Here is a 24956-nt window from a genome sequence, read left to right as displayed (position 1 = left end):
ACCAATCGGGGAAAATACGAACTCGAACCAAATCAACATAAATTTTTCCTATTTAAATCGAGGTGAGTTCGGACGGATATCCATGGGATCGGGTTAGAATGTCATGCATAGTTTAGACTTTCAAAACAAAACAAATATAAATAAAAAAATAAAAGAAATATTTTGTTTATTTTAAATGATAAAAATTAAAAAATAAATATAAAAATTAAAAATATTTAGTTTAAATTATAAAAATTAAAAGATAAAATAAGTGAAATTATAGAGAGAAAAAAATTAATTTCTGTTTTAAAATTTTATATAATTACAAACTGTGAAATGCCTATTATTTATTTGTTACTAGTATTGTAAAAGATAGTTTGGTGAGTAACAATTTATTATAATTTAATAAACTTTTAGAATCTGATCAATAAAAAATTTTCTTAAAAAATGTGGTTATGATTCTAATTTTTATTATATATTCATAAAGATTTTTTTATAGCACGATTTATAATATTTGGTGTTTATAAAAGAAATGTTTAGTTCCTTTTCTAAATATATTTTCTATTCTTACATCAATCATCAGAAAGGAAACACATCATTATAATAATTATAATACATTTTGTATGGAATTTAATACTTCTATATATTTTAGAGAAATCTTGTTTTAATAAATGACCCCTTCAATTTATGATTTGAATATTGATTCTACAACCATCTTAAAAGTAGTCAGTGCCAACATTTTTTTTAAGACCCAAAGAATTCCAACAAATGATATCAATATAAAATTAAAATTGCTATCTATACGAGTATGACATTGAGCACATCTATTTTTTTCAAAACAATTATTGAGACAAGTAATATAATACCTTTCCTATATTGCCATCCTAATGGGTTTGGATCATAGTTAAGGATTTCTGATTTGTGTATTGCGAGTCGTTTCAAAATTTCAAACCTTTTTCTTTTGTAGTTTTATATCACCAAAACATTTGTATCACCTTATAAAACTCCCAAAAGAATATCTTGACCCAACATTTTATCATGTAAGATCATATTAAATTAGTAGTTCACTAGTCACATGATTGTCAATGCAATTATACATAATAATAAATACTAAAAACAATTACAAGGACTAAACATTTTATGGAAAGGATTAAAAGTGAATTACAAAAAAATATAAATTAAGAACATAAACATATTTAACCATTTATTTTATAATTCAAACCATAGGTCAAACATTAAAATTGATTTATCATTTTACAAAAATGATTTTTTAATCACCATAATGGTTCAAATTTTATGGAGGGCACTTCGCCTTCATGAGTTTATCCTTCTCCTCTCTACACAATAATAATCACTGTTGTGGTCATGAGTATAAACCAGTGCACCCAAGGACAAGGCAACTAAATAAGAAATTTAGAAACCATCTATTGAACTGAAGGAAATAATGGATACATGAGGCAGTGATATTCCTTACCACAACACAATATAATAGAAAAATAATATGATGATGATAGTCACCAATATGGCTAGCTAATAAATTTACAGAAATTATGCCCTTCCTGCTGAACCAAAGAGATGCATCTTTTCTGCAATCACAGCTTTCATGGCTTCCTTTGCAGAAGCCATAACATGAACTAGATCCTTCTTGGGGGTAATGAGGGAGTCCATGAATGCTATCCTTACTTCGGTGTTGACATTGAACTTTCTAACACCAAGGTTTATGCACTCCTGTCAGGAATCAAGAAGCTCTTATGATTAGCAATATAAAGTGCATAAACTAATAGAATCATCGCTTATCACAAATAAATGTTATTCTGCGGGACCCGAATTTCAATATAAAGGATAACAGGATAACTAAGAAAATCTGAGACGCATTAAAACTGTACCTTCAGCTCAATGCTCGTAACAGGTAAATGTTACTATGACGTACAAAAACTTAAAGTCAACCTCCAAAATCTATTAATTATGCAACTGTACCTTGACATGTTCTTTGCTCAAACCAGACGCACCATGAAGCACCAGAAAAACTCCTTTCTTCAGGCTCAAAGCGTGTAGCTCCTAAATGTTGTACAATGTCAGAATTACACAACTGGAAACAAAACCTCACGTATGGGTTAAATTAAATGTCAATCCATTGAGAAACATGAGGCAACCGCCACCCCAGAAAACCCAATTCAGGGGCGGAAACACAAAATGTTATGTCCTAGTATATCTCCCATTTTCTATCTTTACCTAGGGAAACTTCTTCTCAAGTGTTAAATAAGGAACGATTAAGAATTTTCTTGTTTTAATAAGGAAGAAACTTTATAAGAAAGATAAATAAATCAAGGGAGGGAAGCAAGATATCCTCCAAATATATATAAAATAAAAAATAAAAATAAAAATAAAAATAAAATAAAATAAAAAACTAAAAGAATGCAAAGAGCCAGCCACCAGAAGAAAATCAAAGGAACACAACCCAGTCCTTAAACGTATGTAGGGGCAAAGAGAAACCCTTCAAAATGCATCCCCAAATGAATAGTGAGGAGTTAAAGATTTTCGCATGTGAAAAATGGAAACGCTGTCCTAAAACAAATGCAGGGGCAAGGAGAAACCCACGCAAACAACCCTAATTAAATGATTAGATGAGTTGTTAAATACCTTTTGCAAGGAAATGAACCCAAATTTGAAACACTTGAAGGTTGAATGCAATCAATGCCAACAATATTTCTCAAAAGATGTTAGATATTCATGCTTCAAAGTTCATAATGGTGATTTGTTCATAATGATATAAACAGGTAAATTTTTAAGAATATTGAAAAGACTATGAAAAATAGGTATTCTCAAGATGCTTTTAGGTCACTAAATCTAGAACATGCAACTATAATGCAAACCTTAAAAAGTGTTTATAATAAGCACACACATACATGTTGTGATAAACATGCTGAAAATTTACGTAGATAAGTCGTTACACCATATTCTTGAGCACCAGTCTTTGAACATTCTTAACTAGTTGTTCTTGAATTGGAAATATTCAACCTAGAACTCTGGATTTTGCAATTTTCCCAAAATTTATCACATAGAAGATCAGCTATGGTCTGGACCTTTTATTTTGATTATATTTTTGGATAAATTTGCCAGTAAAAACATGTAGAATACAAACAGAAATGTATTATGACCTTAAGAAGATCAAATCTGAGATTTGGACCACTTGCAGGGTACTTTCCATGTACATTGCCAATACACACTGCCAAAGCATCTATGCCAGTCTCATCAATAAATTTTGATGCCTGAAATTAATGTAACAAGCAGAAATAAATTTAGCACAAGCACAAAAGAAAATTTAGAGTAGCATAGAGCAAAAGGTAGCAACCATATCAACATCTGTTAGTCTGGCTTCATATTCTTCTACAGTTAAATCATCTTCTGTTCCTGACAATCTTCCTAGCTCAGCTTCAACCAACATATCTCTTGAGTGAGCCAGTAATGATATAAATTTTGTGTATGCAGCATTTTCGTTGAAAGAAAGATGCGAACCATCAACCATCACAGAACTGAATCCCTGGAATCATTACATTCACATAGCATTGAGATAATAACATAGCAATAAGTAACCACAAATGGATGTTGCATCATCTTTGAGATTGAAATGATTCTGTAGGTTAATTGTTTATGCAAATTACCAGGTCAAGAGCTTCCACAAGATCCTGCTTTGAAGTTCCATGATCAAAGTGAACAGAAATGGGAACCTGTCACATATGAACATGAAAAGCAGTGAACTTTACAGACACTCAACTAATGGTTAATTGGTTACTAACCTAAATACAGGCCTCTGTGCTCTCCTCACCCATAAGTGTCGAGTGTAACTATTTATCAGATACCTAGTTTAATATTTTCACAGATGTTTAAGTTGTGCTTTTTCATACCTTAAAAAAATAATAAAATAGATAAGGATGAAAACATTCTACTCTATTAAAAAAGACTGTTCCTTTTACCTAGAACATGTTATTAATGTAATGATAACTATGGGTTGCTTCAATAAAACGCCCTCTTTGCTTTATTAACTGATACTAGTTTCTTTTCATTCATCCACAACATTGTAAACACAAACTATAAAAATTCAATTTTTAAGATTTTCAAGATTAAAAATTCATTTATTTCATTTCAGAGCTTAACTTTGTTATCAAACATCTTGTTCCACATTGACAGAGAACTTTGCATTTTTGTTTTTTTAGATCTCCATTAACCTCAAATAATATAATGACGCTTACACTGGCTTGCTTTGCAGCAGAAATGCAACAAGCAACCAAGGGATTTCCACCGTCCTTCAAGGCACCTGGATGGATCTGAAAATTGTAAAGATAGTTCAGAAGAATTTTAGAGGGAACAAAGATTTTATACAAAATAATAGAATTTTGAGTCATTCAAGAAGTCATTTAATATGATTCACATTAGAACATTTACGGGGAATTAAAGGACGAAGAATAGTTGCTTCACAAATAATCCAGAACTCTTCAAGAAATATGAAAATATGAATAAAAGGACTTTGTCTTTAGTGGATAAATTTCCACTGTCTTCTCAAACTGGTTTGATCATGGAGGTGTTATATAATGAAAGGCTGACAAAATGAATTTCACAAGGATCAAAATATTAGCTAGAGAATCAAAAGAAATTTATAAAAGTCCTCTAACGTTTTCAAATTTTTTATTATAGTGCAAATTTATAGGATGGGAAGATGTTGTACTGGATATAAGAAAAACAACCAACTGAAGGAAAAAGATAGTCTAAAAGCCACAATAAGGCATCTGTGAGCACAAATTGACAGAATCTAAGCACTAGCTCAATATTCAAATGAAAATTTAAATAAATAAAAAAAAAAAAAAACTAATCCTGAATACAGTATATCATGTGATTTACCCAGCAGCATTACAGAAATATCTTTCACTGTCTTCATTTGAAGAGTCTTATACTAATGCTCAGCAAGCAGCAGATAAATTGTAAAGAAAATGAAACAGAAGCCATCCCTTTAGCCCCATATACATACAGCCATACTATCAAAATGCTGTTCTCAGATTCTGCAGTTATAGACATCCAGGCCATCTTAGTCTCTAGCAACTAGGTCTGTCAGCCATACCAGGGTTATCCCACAATCCTTAGAAAAATTATATTTCCTCTTTCATCACTCTTAGGGATTTTTCCTTTGTTATTTTAATCGATCTTAGAGGAAAATATTGGTATGTTAAGAGTTTCGATTTAATTTGATATGATTATGATTTCATATTTTAGGAAACTAACATTTGAGTAGAATTTTATCTTTAATTAGAATTTATCTAAGATTTTATATTTAATTAGGATTTGTCCTAGAAATTTATTATAAATACCCTTTAGGTGCCTTAATCAAACCTTTTTGAGCAATTATAAAACCTTAAAACTTCCTTTTTGTTGAGAGCAAGTGAAACCCTAGTTAGAGGAGTACTCTAGGATTATGTTTCTACACCATTCCCATCAACAAGCATAGATTCTAGAACTGTTGATTTATATTTAGCTTTTCTTCCCAGTACCAGTTCAACCCCACCCCCCTGTTTTTCTGTTATCACATAATTTATGTTCACAGTAAAGAAAGGGATATATATAAAAATCAATATTTTGAACTGACTGTTCCTGACCTGTAATATAGCTGGACTTTTTTCTTCCTCAGCAGCAGAAACAACAGCCTCAACTCCTTCCAAATTATAGACATTAAATGCTCCAACAGCATATCCACCCCTTTCAGCATTCTTTAAGCCAAAAAAAAAACAGTATAAGAAGAAAGAGAAAATCAGTTGCAAAGCCGTGAACCAGATGATCCTTACATTAAGAATTTCTTTTGTGGATGCAAGACTGATTGGACAAGTCCAGGACTTCACAACTTCTGCCAATGCTGTGCTGTCACCAACATTACCTACCAGAAGCAAATTATCTTTGATAAAATGAAATATATTGAAGAATATAGGAAGATATAGATTTTGCAGCACCAGATACTCAGATTTGGTTAGAAAATAGAAACTGTAAGTAAGAAAAAAGGAAAATGAAATTACAAAAATTATACCAGGGAAGACAATGTAAGGAACTCCAGGATGTCTACTTTCAAGGCCTAATTGCCACAAGGGAATACCAGCAAGTGCTTGTCCAACTATCTTCGCACATCTTGCACCAAGGGCTTTTGTGGCAAGGTCTGAAGACGTAATACCACCCTAGAAAATATACTATTTGTCATGTCAGTGTATGATTAAAAACATGGGACACAGCCAAAAAGGATAAGAATAAATATGAGGTAGGGTTTTATGGTTTCAAACTTTATTTTCTGATTAAATACCAAACGTGTGCAAAACTATTTTATTGAACTTGAAAAATGGAGAAAGAAAAATGGATATGCAATGAAGTCTTTTCATACATATTAAATGGCTTTTAAATATTACTTCCTATAAAATATCTGGTAACAAATTAAACAGCAAAAATGTTTTTGAACAAATTTCTTGCTTTCTTGAGCATGAAACCTAAGTGTCAACTTCTACTTCTCTGCCTCTAAATTTTTTTAGTGAATTCCTTGACAATACATTTCTCATGTCAATCAACATTATGATAAAGCATAGCCAACAACATGATTTTGATATGAAGTGTGCTTGGAATGCCTGGATGATCAGTGTGACTATGCCGGTAATATATGCAATATTGACCATATAAAGCAGTGATTATTTCTCAAAAGAATGAAAGGAAAATAGGACAAAGGAAATATCTCATTTTCCGTATCAAAATGCATATTCACTGGGTCCCTTAAACATGAAGTACCTTTGCAATTATATAGCGAGGTTTTGTAGTTATTCTTTTCACTATTTCCACCAAAGCAGAACTCACTTTAAAGTTAATGTCCAGACTCTCAGCAGCAGCTGCACATTTGAAAATAAGCCAGAAGATTAGACTGAGGGATATAAATTTATATTTCTCCCCTTTAAATGCACTATACTTTGCTTTGAACATACAAAAAACAAAAAACATTAGTAAGCTATCTCAGAGTTGATCTTCAATGCAAAAACAGTTATAAACTTATAATCTCTAACTAAGCAAGAGATGGAAAGAAGAAAAAACAAGCTAAAAGAGAGACAGAGAGAGAGAGACAAACTTCTTCCTGTTATGAGATTTCGGCTGGTCATTATGAGAGTGTCTTTATGAGCTTTAAGATATATATCTGCTAATTCAGCTGTTTTACTGATTTCCTCCTCCCTCTCCTCAATGTGACTCATTGCAAGTTTTTCGACTGATACCTATTACAAAGAAAACCCTTATGAGAACAGAAAATGAAATTTTAAAAAAAAAATCTACATAGGCATAAAAATGAAGGTTTTTGCTAAATAAACTTTTATTATCACTCTCCATGAGAGAACAATTAACAATGAAAACAGATGAAAAGAAATTTGGAATGTTGATCACCTCAATGCTTTTTAAGAAATGACCACACTGTAATTTGAGCTCTTCAACCTGAGAATTACAACTTACAAGCATAAGCCAAAATTAGAAAATGGGTACGCTTGAGAGATTAGATTTCAATCTTGATTTCATTTATCACCTGCTTTGTAGTTTTTGGAACATAGGATCCCACGACTATCAAACCACCATTCCTCTCTCTTGCTATTCCTAGATCATTAGGCAAAATCGGAGGCTTAGGGATGATTCCCATAAGGGCAGAAACAAAACTAGCAGCAGTGCGACACAAGAAACGTTTTCCCATTAATTCTGCCTGTTAATAAGAGAATACAGTCCAAGAACATTTGAATCAATAACAAAACAAGCAAAAAGGGACAAAAAAACATGAAGGAGAAGAAGGAAGTTTTGCCTTGATCATTCCAAGTGCAAATACAGTCATGTCTCTTTCACTAGCTGCATTAACTATGCATATTGACCCCTGCTTTATGCAAAAGACACAATCATAGTAAGTAGATTGAATATACCTTTGTATCTGTAATTTCTTACCTAGACTAAGTATTCTACTCTTAGAACATAAACATGTACAAACTAAGATGCAATAACTATATCTCTAATTTGTATACCATTACCTTCTGCAAATTGCATAGATGCTGACAAACTGCCTCCGGACCACCTTTCCTCAAAAGTTCAATTGAAATAGATACAACACTACTTGCAAGTATTCGGCCATTTGTCTTCTCCTCTACCCACTATGTTTGGATAAAAAGCATCTCAAAATTTAGAATTTATCCACAGTATGAAAATATAAGTTAGATTGATTGAGTCAATAAAGGGATCAGAGGCTTTACATCACGCAGGTTTGAAGATTTGTAGCCAAAGGCAGCATCTTTGGCAAACTCTGTGTCCCCTGCTGGAACAAGCCTGCAGACAAAAAGTTAAATACACAGGACTCTAATTTTATATCCCTTTCAAATTCCTTATGGCTAGATCATGAATGGTAAGACATACACATCAGAATCATTAACATAGTGTATGTCTCCAATAGTGTAACGGCCTCCTTGAAGGAAAAAGGGGCAAATTATCCATGCATCCATTTCACCCAATACTGAAACAACAGCATCTGCTTCCTGTACACAGAAATCTGGTGTCATTTAGAAAATTGAAGCAAGACTGACACTATTATTGATTAAAATATACTTATTGAGCTAAAATTCATCATCCTTGCCTCAGGAAAATGACCACGTAAAGTTGAATCTCCCCTCAAAACTACAGTATAATCAATGTTGTCAACTGATTTTGCTGCAGTGTCTAGATTTCTGCAAATCTCTTTTATCAATGCACTGGCCTGCCAAAGATCAACCATAAACTTAAGAACTTGACATTACAGATTATCGAAATATCCAGTAGCTTGAACTCTGGTTGGGACATGAGGCTCAAACATCAGCTTGTTTTTTAGGTAATTTATAGTATGGCACTTATAATTATTGGTGCATGTGGGTTAAGATTTTACCTTCTCAGAACTCAGTGACCTGGAGTTAGTCAAAATGAAAAAGCATTTTGGACTTTTTCTGAACTGCTCAACAAGTGACTCAATGGTCCTGCAGAGGAACATGTCTAATTGAGTAATAACTTGAGATTCTCTTCAAGAAGATCATGCTTTTGGTTCCAATCTCATGATGAAAAATTGTTATTAATTGAGAAAATGACTAAAATTAGCACATACTAATCCAAAGAAATACAAGTGTTTTGGTAATTTGGTTTGAGATAGTAACAGAAGAAAATGAAATAGACTTACCATTCCGTTAATACTTCAATATCATGAACAGTTTGTGTTCCTGTCGGATCATCGTCCAAAACAACTAAGATCTTTGAATTGCCTTTTTTTAGTGTTTTTATATCAAGAACATGATCTTGGGGCCACTCGGGTGGAAGAGAATGTAATACGACATCTCTCCTTTGAGCCTGGAGTTTTCCTTCAACTCTAACACCAGTTAGCATCTCATAAACCTGTACAAAATTTGATGCAGCCTCCTAAGTTATTCTGGCCATTGTGTTTATCATAGAATAAACAAATTTAGATCATATGTAAATAGTGATTCCAGAGTCTTAAGATAGGGGGGAGAAGAGCATAATCTAATTTTTTTATTTCATTGACAAAATCATCTTGGGGCTTCAGAATTTTAATGTCTAGGAACACTAAATTATAACTAATGACTTCAAAGTTGTCATTGCTGATGATTAGTGAAAAGGGGTTAAAAAAGCAAAGTAGGGGGAAAACAAGGAACCAAGTCACCAACAAATAGACAAACTAGGAAGATAGAAATGGAATAAAGCGAGAAAAGAAAGGGTGTGAGACCATGAGAAGGAGAAGAAAGTCGAAGTCCACAATTTTGGGGCACGTGAAATAGGTCGCGTGGATCAGCAAACGTGTTTCTATTCAAAAACCGACCCATAGGAAGATCGAAACAGGACTGACCACAGCAGAAAAAACTAAAATATAGTATACAACTACAGAGGTTCTATCAATTGACGTTAGTTGCTCATACCTTGACCACACCAGCATCATCAATCCGTCCCCAACCAGCAGCAGAACCTGTATGGCAGCATTACAAGTCTGAGCAAGCAATTCTCCCTATAGTTTCCTGAAAGTCTTTTTTTTTTCCTAGGTTAAACACATAATTTAGTCCCTATTAAGTGTCAAGGATTCTCAATTTGACTTGTATAACCCTATTAAATCAATCCCTATACATTCCTATGCAAACTTTACTGATTTAGTCTCTGCCATCATGATGCTGTCTCTGACAGTCCTACCTCGACTGTTTAACTCAAACATTCTTACTTTCATTCTTATACATGTAGAGCACTTTTAATTTAGTTGTTAAAAATGTAAAACGTAGTAAATATAACAGACAAAATTAAGAATACAATACATGTATAGGAATCAAATTAAGAATGTGCTATACACTTGGAGATTAAATTGAGAATGCACTAGGGATTAACTATCCATGTAGGACTGTTATTCATCTACTTATAAGGACCAAATTAAGAACTCGCAAAACATATAGGGGCCAAATTATGCATTTAACTTTTTTTCCTATTTTTATTATGGGTTTAATTAATCATATGGTCCTTATACCTACGTTAACTTTTTGTTTTAGTTCCTATACCTAAGACGTCTACATTTTAGTCCCAATACAAGTAATTTTTTTAGTCCTTATGTGTTCATTTTGTGACAGTTTTTACACTGCGAGAAAACTAACAAGACTGAAACAAAAAAATTGTTCATACATAGACTAAAACATGTAGTGTTCAGGTGTAGTAAATCGAAAAGTTGAATTAGGAACTAAATGATTCATTAACTTTCATTATGTATCATTTTCTGAAAACTTTATAGTTAACTTCTATCATTTAATTGTCTAATGTTTTGCAGAACCATAACATGAGCATTTGACTCAAGACATCATCCTGCAAACAACTCAAATTAATTACTAGCATCCCACTTCTAGTGACTTAGTATTTATGTATTGGAAAAGATGTATCCTTTGTCATATTGAGATGCATCACATGCAGAAAGACCTCAACAAGTTGTCCAACCATTTGTGATACCAGGATCACTAAGTAATAAGATGATCCTTTGAAAATAAGGTCATGAATAAAAGATCCTTCATGTTTTCCTCCCTCTTTTCCTTCTTCCTTAAGTTTTGAAATAAGTCTTCCTATTCCTTCCCCCTCCCCACAATAGAATGAGGATTTATTCAAATTTCTTTTTTTACTTCTGTCAATTAAAATCGGTAATAGGAATGGCCAAGTTGAAGTTAAGGGAAACATGAGACTGTATGCATCATTATGATTCAAAATAATATACAGCACCTGCCAGATACAGTTGGTGAGCAATAGTTGATAAGTGAAGTGGAACTTTCCACGATGATGATTCACGAGTGACAATTCCCTGTACATGAAAATAGATATTACTAAAATTACTAAAACAATATTATAATGTTATTTAAATAAAGATATAGTTGGTGACCAAGACTCCTGCTTGGGCTTTGGAATAGGCTATTTCTTACCAAGTCCTTCACAAAGATATCTAGTGCTGAACAAGGTGTGTAATCATTGTCAATCATGTGTGGGCCACGATTTTCAAGCATCCTGCAACATGAGACATCTCTTAAGGTAAGCACTGAGATTTTCTCTTCAATCTATGGATGTGTCTTTCCAAAAAATAATGTAATAGAAGGCAAGAAGAGAAAATACAACTAGAGGAGGATAAGAAATCCTCCAAAAATGAGAGACAAAAATACACAGCAATGTATCAGAAATTCCTTCGAAATATCCATAAACACAGTATTATAGAGAAGCCATAAATACAACCATAACCTCAAAAGATGGAATTACAAACATCACAAATTGATCAAAAGGTAATCAAAAGGAAAAGTGACTTCATAATTTTTTAGAGAACAAAGTGACCACTTCATAGAAGAGACATACCAGGAAGCTCCCCCACTAATTGTAATAAAATCGAACAACAGTCTTGTATTCAAACCCAACCGTGCTGCAAATGCCATTGCCTCGGCAGCTGAGGTGATATGAACTCCAGCAAGCAATTGGTTAATCATCTTTATACCACTAGAGAACAATTTGAAACAATGTTATTATACATTCATTGGAACTGATGTTCCTACGTTCACTCAATTTCAGGGTCACCTTCAATCAGAATTAACATCGCATTACCAGTTTCATGCATAAATAAGTATCAATATTGGTCAAAGGAGAACAATAAATAAAAAAATAATTGATTGGTAAATTAGTAAGTACCTTCCAGAACCACAACCACCTTTGATAATATAAAGCTTCTCACTCAAGGCTGATAACAAAAAAGCAACATGAATTAACTATAAAATTATTTTTTTAAATTACTTTAAACCCATAATTAAAATAACATTTTCACTTCTATCATGATAAGAACTTATTACCTGCTAAGACTAGACCAGCACTCTTCAGAGCATCATCAGTTCCAGCAGCCATTATCTGAGAATTATTCATTACATCAGTGTCTCGGTCCACAAAATCTAAAGCAGTCTCAATAAAGGCCAGAGATGAATTTCACACCGTAAGTGTTCCCATTGAGGCCCTCTTAACACCACCAGAAACCGGAGCATCCACCAACTTCAAATTCTTACCTTCATCTGCATTATTATCATGTCAATGGTTACAAACTACATCCCTCACAAGCATGCTGTGGAATAAACTCTGAAAAGCACTCAAGATGAAGAAACAATATTCCTTAGAAGCATCATAAAGGAAACCGTGGCCAAGGTTCATATATTGGAACCCAGAAATCGCATTAACGTACCAACTATAACATGTTGAATTCTTACTCAGTCAGTCTAAAAAAGCATTACAAATATAAAATTTATATCGTGCAAACTTTTATGGTGGAAACACACTTCTCAATTTGATCACTAACACCCTAATCCTGAAACTAATAAGATTATGCACATTTAAACAAATATTATATCAGAACAGTTCTTAAAAATCAGAGATATCTGATGTTAGAAAAAATACCAAACGCTTGACACTCACAAATTGCCTAAAGAGCTTTAAATAGCCATGTACTTAAAATTGTGAAAAAAAATATATACACGGCATAGAAATGAAACAAATCATGTTTTAGAGCTGGGGATTGTCCAATGTGCAGAAGTTTTAATTTATGATTTATATAACAAAATTAATTTCTGTATGTGTCACACTTTATGATTGAAGCAGTCTATTTCGGTTCATTTTTAATTTGCATGGCTCTTCGGGGCATTCACAAGTGTGAGTGGGCATTTATTATTTACTGAAAATCCATCAAGCCAACTTGATGGTTAAGTAGTTAAATCTCATAGTAACATCATAACTAGGAGAATATATCTATAAACTCTTCATGCAAAAACATATTTTCTTAAGATCTATGAGGCCAACAGGCTAAATACTTATTTTCTCATTTTTTTAATAGAGAGAAAAATGAACTTTATTCAGATTTCAAATTAACATCATAACTGGGAGAGTATACCCATAAAACTTTTGCACACCAACATATTTGATCTAGAAGGCCAACAGGCCAAGTACTTGCTTTCTTATTTTAAAAAGTTGGTGCAAAATGAACTTTAATAGTTATTTGATTGAATGTATTTATCCATTTTGTATGACACCGTAATGAAGAAGATGAGTCTTGAAGATTTTTGAAACGAGACATGTTGTCATGTCTCTTGCTTGGCCAGAAACTTTTACCCAAATAATAAATTGTGCAAGTTTGCCTTGAATTATTTCTTATAGAATTTATAACTAGGCTAATCTACTTTGTGATCTAATTTTCCTTGTATCTGTATGACACGTGATTCTCTTGTTAAAATTTAAGCCACATTATAAAAGTAGCAAATTGACCAGCCAAAGTTCAGTTTGCACTTTCATAAAAAAGGAAAGGAAGAAAGAAATTCAGATACTAAATACAGATTAGATAACTGTCTCACTGGACGAGTAACATACTATGCAATCTGTGCTCCAGCTGACTCACATATGCAGGAGAAACAGTAGAAGAGAGGATGATAGTTGCTCCTGGGGGAAGAGCTACATGGTGCAGAAAGAAGGATCAGTACAATCATAAAGAGAAATTATAATATGGATATTTAAGATTGTATATGCACCTGAAACTGCGCCATATTCTCCATATAAAGCATTTTCTGCTTGAGCTTCATTTGTGACCATGATTATGAGAACATCAGCATCTGGAAGCAATAATATGTGAATAACTTATTCATGTAGGAATCTAGCAAGTTATCTTATATATCAAAATGATAGCATGCAAAAACCAAATGAAATAAATAAGTTGAACATAGAAGCACTAGACGCTCTTTTGCCTTCAGCTCATACCAATTTACCTTTACTCACTTCAGCTGGAGAATTTCCAATCAAGCCACCAGCATTCGTAAATCGTGTAAGAGTTGGTTTATACACCTAGAAACAAAAAAATAAAATAAAATATAGTTATAGTAATCATTTCAACTTTCTTCCATGATATTCAAGTAATAGCTTGATCATTGCTGGAATATACTAACACCCACATTCTAGACCATACACAAATATACAACCCATTCTGCATGTATAGTGCATACATTAATTAATGCCACTGTATGAGTTGGAAGTAAAGAGACAAAGTACATGCAGATACATAAACCCAATCACGTATTACAATTCATCATTATAATGGAATAAGTCGAGAACCATCATTAACCTAAGAATCATGCTTGTCTGCAAATCAGCTTTGAATATTGAATTCTGATGCATATCATATTATGGCTTCGCTAATTTTTATTTTTTATTTTGGCATTGTTTAAATACTGGTACTATTATTTCCACTCAAGTCCCTTACAAAATTTATACAAATAAAGTCAACTTCAACCAAAACTCACATAAAAAGTTTTCAAGTGCTTTCAGAAAATTATAGTTGAACCTGACTTTTGATTTCTTAATTTCAGATAGAGAATAGAAAATCTACTAGCAGACAATGTTATTGATAATGCAAACAAACATTTTCATTACAAGGGTCAACCAACTCACTATTAAGATACTATCATCAAATTTAATAGCAAATTTGTTATCCGTTTGATACAATATAGCTTAAGATTTGAGAGTGAGAAATTACATCATAACCAACAACGCAGAATTTTGAACTCAGTAAATGAGTTGCCATGCCAAATCCCATAGCTCCAAGACCAATAAAACCAACCCTTCTCCCATTCTTAGAATCATTAGTAAATTCAGATGCCAGTTGCTCGGGGTCATATGCATCGGCATTTGCAGCTTCTGAAATGTTAACCCCATAAACCTTTTCCCAAACCTGTCATGAAGATGAAGATAAAATGATGTTAAGACAAAAAACACTACAGCTTCTAAAAGTAGAAAAACAACTGATTGAAACTGCTCAGACAGATGTCCATCAATTAACCTTGATTAATGATGTAACATCATCTCCACTACCAACAAGTGAAACCCCTGAAAAAAGAATTTTCTAAACAATGTCAACTAAAAATGAGTTTATTGAATTTTGATCAATGTTGTATGGTTTACCAAATTTAGTACCGTGAATAAGTTGTAGATGAGTAGCAGCCAAAATTGGAAGTGGAAAAGTAAGTGACTTGGACATATTCAAAATGATTTCCTTGAAATAAAGCAAAATTCATATTCATTAGTGTTTGCAAAGGATAACAATAATGAAAACGAAAACAACAAGAATGATATAACAGTGCTTTGTACACACTTTGTTAGGATTATATATAACATGTAGTAAATTCAATTTATTACATCAATTCCGGACAGTGTTTATTTATGACCATATCTGAAGTCTGTGTGGTTTCTTTAACAGTGTTTTAAAATCATCCATAAATATCAAATGCACTTTTTAATGATTAAAACATAGAAGGTTGAGTTTAAAGGAATGACATAACATATATACAAAGAGTACAATCAACTTGAAATCTGCTGAATGGAAAGGGAAAAAAAAATTAACCAGAAGAAACAATCTGAATGAGTAGTTTCCATTTGAAAACTTTCCTCTAGTGAGGCAAATAAAAAGAATTTTAAGTAGAAGAAACAGTCTGATTAGATTTTTTCCATTTGAGAATTTCCTCCTTCTGAGATCATAAAAAATTATTAGAAGTCCACAACCACAACTGAGGTTTCTACATAAAAGTATTATCAATCAATGGTATACTACTTCTGTTTTGAAATAACCATTAAACAAGAGCAGTGAAATATATAATTGCTTCAGATATCTATTGATCTTACCAACTCTTTAACGTAAGTGTTCAGAATTTGATGATTAACCTCTCCCTTCAACAAAATAGGAACATAATTCTTGAATACCCTACAAAATAGATGAAATTATTTCCACCTTCCAATTATAGAGGGGGAGGGGGCATCAGTTAATGAAATTTTTTTACATTAAATAGTAGATATTACATTTGTTATTATCAGCATTCAGCGCAAATACAAGAACATTTGGTTTTATAGACAAAAAGAGAATGTTTATGATAGCAATAAACCTCCTTTTGCAATATTTTATAGGAAACCTTATAATTTTTTCTTTTTCAACGAACAAAAAAAATAATGTAGCCTAAAGCATCTCAAGAGTACATTATGTGTTGGTTTTTTTAACTGTAGAGTCTAGGTATTTCATATTGATTAAACACATACCATGAATTTCCAGCAGCATTGGAAATTATATCATAGATTATCCATGGATGAATTCCGATTTTGGCACCAAGAGAGAGAGCCTCCACTGAATTAATAAAATGAATGCCTTCCAGCATCACAGTAACCATTTTAACCTTGCTGCAACGGAAATGGGTGATGAATTTAATGAATCTAACACATCCAACAGAACACAGCAGCCTATAATAGTAACTTTTGGTTGGAATGGACAATATTAAGTATCTTAGGATTATAATCTAAGTTAATTATGAAAAATGTAGTTTTGCACTTCATAAGAGGGGGAAGAAAACCAAGGCATGGTCAAATAAAACTGCTTCAATTAAAGAATTTTATGTAATGGTAAAATTATGTTTTGAAAGAGCAAGAACGAAGTAAACCTGCCACCACCAATTTCACCCTCAAAAGTGAAGAGCTTTTCACTCATTGCTGTCAACAAAAGGCAACAGTACATTAACATTCAAATAAAAATAAAATAAATGACACTTCAAGTTCAAGTACTGTGTAACTAAATAGATCTAAAATTTTACCAGAAAGCATAGGCCGTGCTCTTGCAATGGCATCTAGTCTTCCTGATGACACAATCTACATGATCAAGCAACAATAGTCAATGCAAGATATAGTAGTTAAGTATCTAATCAAAATAAAGAAATTTACTTTCAGTCTACAACTAAGCAAGAAATTATAGATATAAAATAATATGGATACTATAACTTACAATAATTTTTCCATTCAGAGCATCGGATCTCCCATAAGAGACATACGCATCAACAACATAAGCTATCTTATGAATTTCTACATGATAAACAAATATGGTTAATTTGGTGCAGTAACACCCTATCACTAAATTCTCCTAAAGAAGCAGACAATGAATAATTTGTTTGGAACTCCTTTTACAAAGAATCAAGCATCTTATAAAGCCAAAAATATCATGACATCTGTTACCTGCCAGATCCTTCTCCAGTTTCTGAAGAAATGATGGTAATATAGTAGAACGGATAATAAGAACCGTGTCTGATTTTAGATCTGCATAACCCAAAAATGAATATTCTTTTCATGAACCAAAATCCAAGGAAGTAAATATTGTTCAAAAAGCTCCATATAGACCTTTCAAAGCACCCTCATCTCCAAAAATGAGATCTTTAGTTTGATCCATGTGAGATACTAGGACAACTAAAGCTGACACATCTGCAAATGAGATAGAGAAATATATGCATTAGGGAGTCCATGTAACAGTGTAATTTACATACTCTATAATGTCAATGTATACGATAACATATAACACCAGTGGAACAGTTAGAATGCCAACATCATTCCATTCATATTTTCTGAGAGAAAATAACAGCAACCCCAATTAAAAATTAATAATTAATTTAAGAATTATCTTTCTCTGAATGAAGTCTAGTTATTAACTGCAAAGTTATGTGAAATAAAGAAATATTGCTCTCTAAGTAATATGAAATATGGCAAAGCAGATTGTGTCTATTTCTAATGCAACATGCTTGACAAAGGAAGTTCAAAAACTTGTGTATCTTTCTTCGATTCAGTAACTGCCACATATTCCCGAAGTTTGCCTTCCTTGATGCAAGCCAGATACAAACCGAGCCTGTTTTTTCTTTTCAGTTAAACAAAACTTGAGATACAAGTTGTCCATAATATTCCGATTAAGGGATAATGTTGAATATATTCGATTTGAATTCAATATGCCTGCTTAGTTTCAAGAATAAAAGCTAGAGATAAGCATCTTTCACAAGTGTTTACTTGGAAGTTCCCCAACTGATGCATAATACAAGCTTCAGCTGTAGTAGAATATGACCATGCATAAATCAAATATTCTTTCTGCAGAGGAAAAACTTTAAGCTTGCAATTGATGACAGGTCTGCCAAATCACTCAAATGCTATTTATGAATTTTAAGGTTACAACTACAACTAACAACCAATGTTATTTTAAGATTTCAAAAGTACATAAATTATAAAATTTGAATGATATCATGTACTATAACCTATTTTAACTCATTTTTAATGGGTTAATACAACAAACCAGAGCAAAAAACTGTAGTTTATGGAACAGTCAACCATATAGCCGAAATATCCATTTACCTCTCCCTGCTTCCGAAGGGCTTGAACATCTAACTCCCCCAAGCTTCACTAGTTCTTCAATGATGGGATCATTTATCTACAGAACAATTTATTTCAATTGAACAAATTAAAAGCAAACATAAATTTGCAAAATCCTAATAATAGAATTTTTGTGTTAGCCTCAACAATAAATCAATAGAATTTGAATATTTTTAATAGGGATTATTTTGAAGATAATAATTTCATTCATTAACAAATTTATACTGCTCTATCATGGTTTGTTTCAAGACGATATGCACATATTGGTGAAACCTGTGGGAAGAAAATCATCAACAAAAAAAAACAGATTTGCACAAGAAATGTCAACTTATTATGAAGTTCATATAAATGACAATAAACTCAAATGCATATATGTTGTTGATATAATTAACTGTTTCTTTTTGTTGACAAACAGATATTTTTGGAAGACACAAAAATGGAGTACTTAATTATATTTTTGATCCTTCAAGTATCATATTTGTGTGATTTTAATCTCAAATTTCAGTTGCACAAATTAGGTCTTTAAATATTACAAATATGTGATTATGTTTCCTTTATTAGTCTTCAGTTAAATATTTAACAAATTTAGCTGATCTGAAAGTAGATAATGATATGTCAATGACGTAGCAACTAGTATTTTCTAGTACATATGTTAATTTGTAATGGCTAGAAACTACTATAGAAGTAATAATTTGTTATGGTTTTACTTACTTTAGAGATCTAATTAAAAATATATGTAAAAAATCAAGGACCTGATTAAAAACTTTTTTAGTTTATGGACCTAAATTAAAAATTCTTAAAAAGTTAGGAATTTACATTATTAAGCCTTTATAATATTACGAAGGTATAAATTTTAGGGTTAAATATATTTTTAATTTCTGCAAATATGGCAATATTTGTTATTATTCTCTGAAAATTTTATTTTCCCCTTTTGAACTCCATTTATGAAAATGTGTCGTGGTCTTTATCTTTTAAAAACATGTCTAATTTTAGTCCCCGATTTACGAAAATAAAGATCATCTATGATACATTTCCATAAATAATGAACTAAAAGAAGACAATTTATTTTAGAGGGATCAAAGAAAATATTATCCTATTTATAGAGACTAAAACATGTTTAACCTGATATAGAGTTAGTTTTTATTTAATATTACTTAATATATCATATTAAAATTCAAACAATACTATTTAGTAATTTATGGTTCAACTACAATTAAACCGTTGAGTTTTGAACCACTACCTTCACCAATTCCATAAGCAGTTTAAAAGTCTTGGTTATTTCGAAATTGCTGCATGACAAAAGCATCCCTGCCTTTTCTTTATTTATTTAATAAAAATATTTAAAAATTACGAATATTTAATAAATCAAATGGTGTTATATTTGATTTTTAAATCTAAAAATATTGAATTTAAGTCTTATCTTTGTAAAAATAATTAATTTTTAATATTATTTTTTATTATTTAAAAATTTAAGGATAAAATCGACTAAAAATTATATGCACAATTCCTTTTATTATATTAAAACTAAAATTTGCTTAAAAGGTTAAAAGAAAAATACTCTATACATGTGTCTTTAAAGTGAGTCGAGCAATTGACTCATCAAGAATTATTTAAAAAGTGAACCAACTTAAGTATGCTCCCTTTTTGGATAAGCTAAAAAAAATTTCACTATAACTTGATTTATTAAGAGTTGGTAGGTTATATAAACTTACTCATGAACTCACTCGCCAAATTTAACAAATAAAAGGGTTAACTATATTTTTAGAAAAATGCATTAGATTAGGATTTTAATGAATTTTTAACAAAAATCATTATAAAAAATTGTAATATTCGATTAAGATTTTTTAATATAAAAAAGTTATGTAGTATTTAATTAAAATAATATTATTATTTTTTAAATCTGTCAAAATCTAGTGGTATTCAATTAAGGTAATTTGGATTTTTTAAAATATCCATCAAAATCTAGTTATATTTAATTAAAACTTTTTTTACTTAGAAAAAAGTCTGTTAATATTCAAAAATATAGAGATTTCAATAAATTATTTTAAATATCAGATTTTGTGAAATATTTTAGTATAATTCACTCTTCAAACAATCTCACCAAAATATTTGAGATTTTGCATGACTTTTTTTCTTATTCTATTTATAATTTTTCTTTTTTCTTTTTTCTCTCTTAAGTCTTTTCTCTTGTCTTCTCATATTCTTTTTTTATTTCCTTATCTTTTATCATTCTTGTTTTTCTCTCTTATTTTCTTCTCTATCTTATTTTCTCATTTATCTCTTCTTATTTTTTATTTTTTTTCTCTCCTTCTCTTTTGTCTTTCTTGTTTCTCTTTCTCTCTCTCTCTTTCTTCTCTATATCCTTTTTCTTCTATTTTTATTCACTTCTCTTGTTTATCTCTTCTTCTTCTCCTATCATTATTTTATGTATCAATTGATGTATAATTTATCAATATTTATTTTTTAATATATTTGTATTAATAAATATTATCTATTGTTAAATTCTTTAAATTAATAAAATTAAAATTTTTATTTTTTTAATAAAATTTAATATTGAAATATAAAATTTTGAAATATATATTAATGAATTTTTCAATTTACGCCATGCATCCTTAAAAAATGCAATTGAGAGGATATTTACTATTTTTAAATCACATTTTACAATTTTTAAACATATTGTTTAGACTCAAGTACATGGAAGACAATATGTCAATGCATGGAGGGTTAATATAACTTTAAATATGTGAAAATATATTAGTTAGGAAGATATTAAAGTCAATTATTTGTTAAAAGATAGAGACAAATATTTATCAAAAGATAGAAAAAAAAATTATATTAATTTTACTTTTCTTTATTATTTATGCTATATTTTTTATTATTAAATCTTGTAGTATCACAAATCCACGTTTTCATGTAAAATTCATAAAATCCTTTAAAATATTATAATATAATCTATCAAAATTCATTAAAACTTGAATTACAGAGTCTCAATTAAATTCCTAATTTTAAAAGTCTTTAAAAAAAATTCTAAAAATCATGACATTCCTATAAAATCTTTTAAAATCTATAAAAATTCATAATATTTTTTCATGTTAAAATTGTCTTTTGAAATCTCAATTAATACACATTCCCCTCCCCCCTCCTTAGTTTCTTAAATTTAAAATAAATTTATTTTTAGTCCCTCAAGTTTAAAATTATTTTTTTAAGTCCTATAATTTAAAAAAAAAAATTAACCTCTCAAGTCACTAATAAATAATAACATATTTAAAAGTGAATGATTAAGACATTTTTGCATCATTAGTTGTGTTTAATGTGATGTTTTTACTAATTGAAACTAGCTAAATTTTATACAACGATATTTGAGAAATTTTTTAACAAAGTTTGAATATAAAGACTAAAATAATATTTTAAAAATTACAAAGATTAAAAAGATTAATTTTAAATTTAAAAATTAAAAATAAATTTATCTTAAATTTAAGAGATAAAAATATATTTAAATAAAATATAAAAAAATATATAAATACAAATAACAATATAATAATAATTCGTAGGAGTGTTTATCAATTTGGATAATTCGAATTAAAGCAATTAAATTAGATTGATTTTCTTTTATTGAATCAAATGCAATCCAGACCAAAGAAATTTTACCTTCATTGTTTCGGATAACGACTTGAAACTTTGCGAATTCATTAATCTGAGAGCCGAACTAAACATTTAATTATTTTTTATTATTTTATATATTTTATTTTATTACTAAGTAATAATTACAAATGCAAAAGTGTAAAACCGACATGACTTTGGACAATTTACCTTGTGTTCGACTAATTTAAGCAACTAACTTGATTTTAAATGTTGGTTATTTTAATTTTATATTTTAAATAATTTAACTTATATTGATCATTAACTTTATTTTGGGCAATTTGGTTTATCTATATCTATATATAAAAATAAATTTTTATTTTTGTATATATAATATTTGAATTATTTTATCTTTAAATTTTTAAATAATAAAATAATATTAAAAATGAACTATTCTTATACATCTTAGATTTGAAATTCAAAATTTTGAGGTTTCATAACTAAACACAACACCAATTAATTTAATAAATAATAATAATTCTTAAACACATTTACACAAATAATTCCACTGATCTTAAATAATTTAAATAAAATAATTTGGCTTAAGTTAAACAATTATGTTAATGTTAGATAATGTGATTGAACAATTGAAGTCTAAGACTAATATTTACTTATATTATTTATAAATATTTGTTTCAAATTTTTACATTACTCATTTATTTACACTTGAATAGGGTATTGATTTTACATTCTTCTAATAATATGTTTATATTTAAATTCTGGGATAAAATCATGTAATTTAATATAAAATAATTTAAATTTGCATTTTAATTTTCTAAGAAATTTAATTAATCTAAATGAAATCAATCCGATATTAAAATGATTAGTTTCGTTTGGATAGCTGAAATTTTATTTTATTTTTAGTAAATTTGATGTAAAATAAATTAATCAAAATTGATTAGTTCATAATTTATTCATAACAATAAATTCAAAGAAAAATATAATTAAATAAGATATCAAGAAAACTTAAACCAAAGAAGAAAAAAAAAACTTAACTTTTTATATAAAAAAAAAAAAAAAATTGAACGTAAGTTAACGGTAGTTAACTCACTTCACTTGGATTGGTCCATTTCAGTTTTCAACCCGCAAATTGAGTGATACATACTACATGTACCACCGTGGCACCATTTTTTGGCAATTGCTCCGTTGCCCTCTTATTTGAAGGGATTTTGGTGCCCCTCAGTACAAAAGTTAGGTTTTTAGGGACAATAAGGTAAATTAATTAATTTATCAATTTACCTTATTACCCCTAAAAATCCAACTTTTGTACTGAGGGGCACCAAAACCCCTTCAAATAAGAGGGCACCGGAGCATTCTCCCCATTTTTTCTACCTATTTTATCCGTGAGTTGAGTTGGTCAAAGATTAGATCACCCCTTTGACACTTCTACATGTACCACCGTGGCACCATGTCATATGCTTCGAGTAACAAAAATAAATGGATTCACATCTGACACGTGGACATGACACCAAAATGGCGTGTTCATCCCAAATTAAAAATCATACCAGTTGATTATACGTTATAAATTGTCTCCCAAAAATATTCTTTCAGCTCTTAAAATTATATAAATAATTCTTTATTTTACATTACTACTTTAAAAATAATTAAATTATACGTGTAATTACTACTTTAAAAAATTAATTAAATTCGTGATTTGAATAACGATTTCTGCTCAGAAAGAAAAAGGAAAATAAATAAACGTGGTTCGTAAAACACGACTTATCCTTTTTCGGAAAAAAAAAATTAAACGACAGGTAAACGGTAAACTCAGAAGCTTTGTGAAAAAAGTTTTAACATTATCTTAAATGTAAATTAAAAATATAAATTATTTTATATAAAGTTAATTTTAATCTGTAGAAAATTTATTTGATTTTTTTTTTGCCTTATCCAAGCCAAAGCTTTATCTAAAAGTCGAATTGAGAATGGTGAAAACACACATTTATGCGAAATTGATGTAAAGTTGGTTAAAAAAACGAACCTCGAAAGCTTGCACGCGGTAGCCATGGCGAATAGCGGAAGACGCCATCTGGAAGCTGAATTGGTCGAAGCCGACGAAGCCGATCGCTTTGGGAGACGCCATTGCGGAGAAGCTTCAGATTGATTTCAGCACAGAGAGAGATGTTACAGAGATGCAGATATAAATAGAGTTAAAAGGAAAAGGATGAAATTAGGGAAAGGAATTGCATGAGTTAAAGAAGGAAGGAGCAAGGAAATTACGATTTGTGATCGCGAATCGGTGTCGCTGCTGCAAAAGCTTTTCAGTTTTGTCCTCTTTTCTCTCTGAATGTGTATAATATATATAGTGCGTGCGCTATGGGAAGGATTAAAAATTCGACATCATCATATCAGACACACAATCAGTTACTGTCAACTCATAAAAGTTACTGTTGGTTAGACTCGTGAGTAAAAAACTCAACTCGATAAACTTGTTATTATCTTTATATTTTCTATGGTAACTAATAAGTGCCGTTATTTACTTATTTTCTATAACAAGTGTAATGTTGGAAGATAAAAAAAAATCACTGTTATTT

At 30.4% G+C, this 24956-nt stretch overlaps 1 protein-coding gene across 1 annotated transcript; it reads right to left on the bottom strand.

The window, feature by feature from the left end:
• Positions 1–1157: 1157 nt before the first annotated feature.
• On the bottom strand, positions 1158–24734 carry LOC109800295 (ketose-bisphosphate aldolase class-II family protein). Its single transcript, XM_083074868.1, has 43 exons — positions 24643–24734; positions 24404–24515; positions 18769–18844; positions 17776–17856; positions 17614–17694; positions 17387–17463; positions 17199–17253; positions 17049–17097; positions 16654–16791; positions 16246–16324; positions 15541–15619; positions 15407–15453; positions 15104–15298; positions 14340–14415; positions 14106–14186; positions 13948–14028; positions 12529–12605; positions 12393–12447; positions 12235–12283; positions 11908–12045; positions 11487–11568; positions 11290–11368; positions 9966–10012; positions 9215–9426; positions 8930–9017; positions 8645–8764; positions 8428–8546; positions 8268–8340; positions 8049–8168; positions 7829–7897; positions 7562–7732; positions 7426–7473; positions 7118–7259; positions 6787–6884; positions 6047–6191; positions 5811–5899; positions 5625–5735; positions 4230–4304; positions 3642–3707; positions 3332–3520; positions 3138–3248; positions 1957–2037; positions 1158–1707 (listed from the first exon to the last, which is right to left on the bottom strand). The coding sequence occupies exons 2-43, from the start codon at positions 24503–24505 to the stop codon at positions 1528–1530; spliced, it is 4131 nt and encodes a 1376-aa protein (XP_082930994.1). The 5' UTR covers positions 24506–24515; positions 24643–24734; the 3' UTR covers positions 1158–1527.
• Positions 24735–24956: the final 222 nt, after the last annotated feature.

This window comes from Cajanus cajan, chromosome 1, assembly GCF_000230855.2.
Source record: "Cajanus cajan strain Asha chromosome 1, NIPB_CcT2T_4, whole genome shotgun sequence".
In the NCBI taxonomy this organism is placed as follows: domain Eukaryota; kingdom Viridiplantae; phylum Streptophyta; class Magnoliopsida; order Fabales; family Fabaceae; genus Cajanus; species Cajanus cajan.
This window is presented reverse-complemented; position numbering and strand designations above follow the sequence as displayed.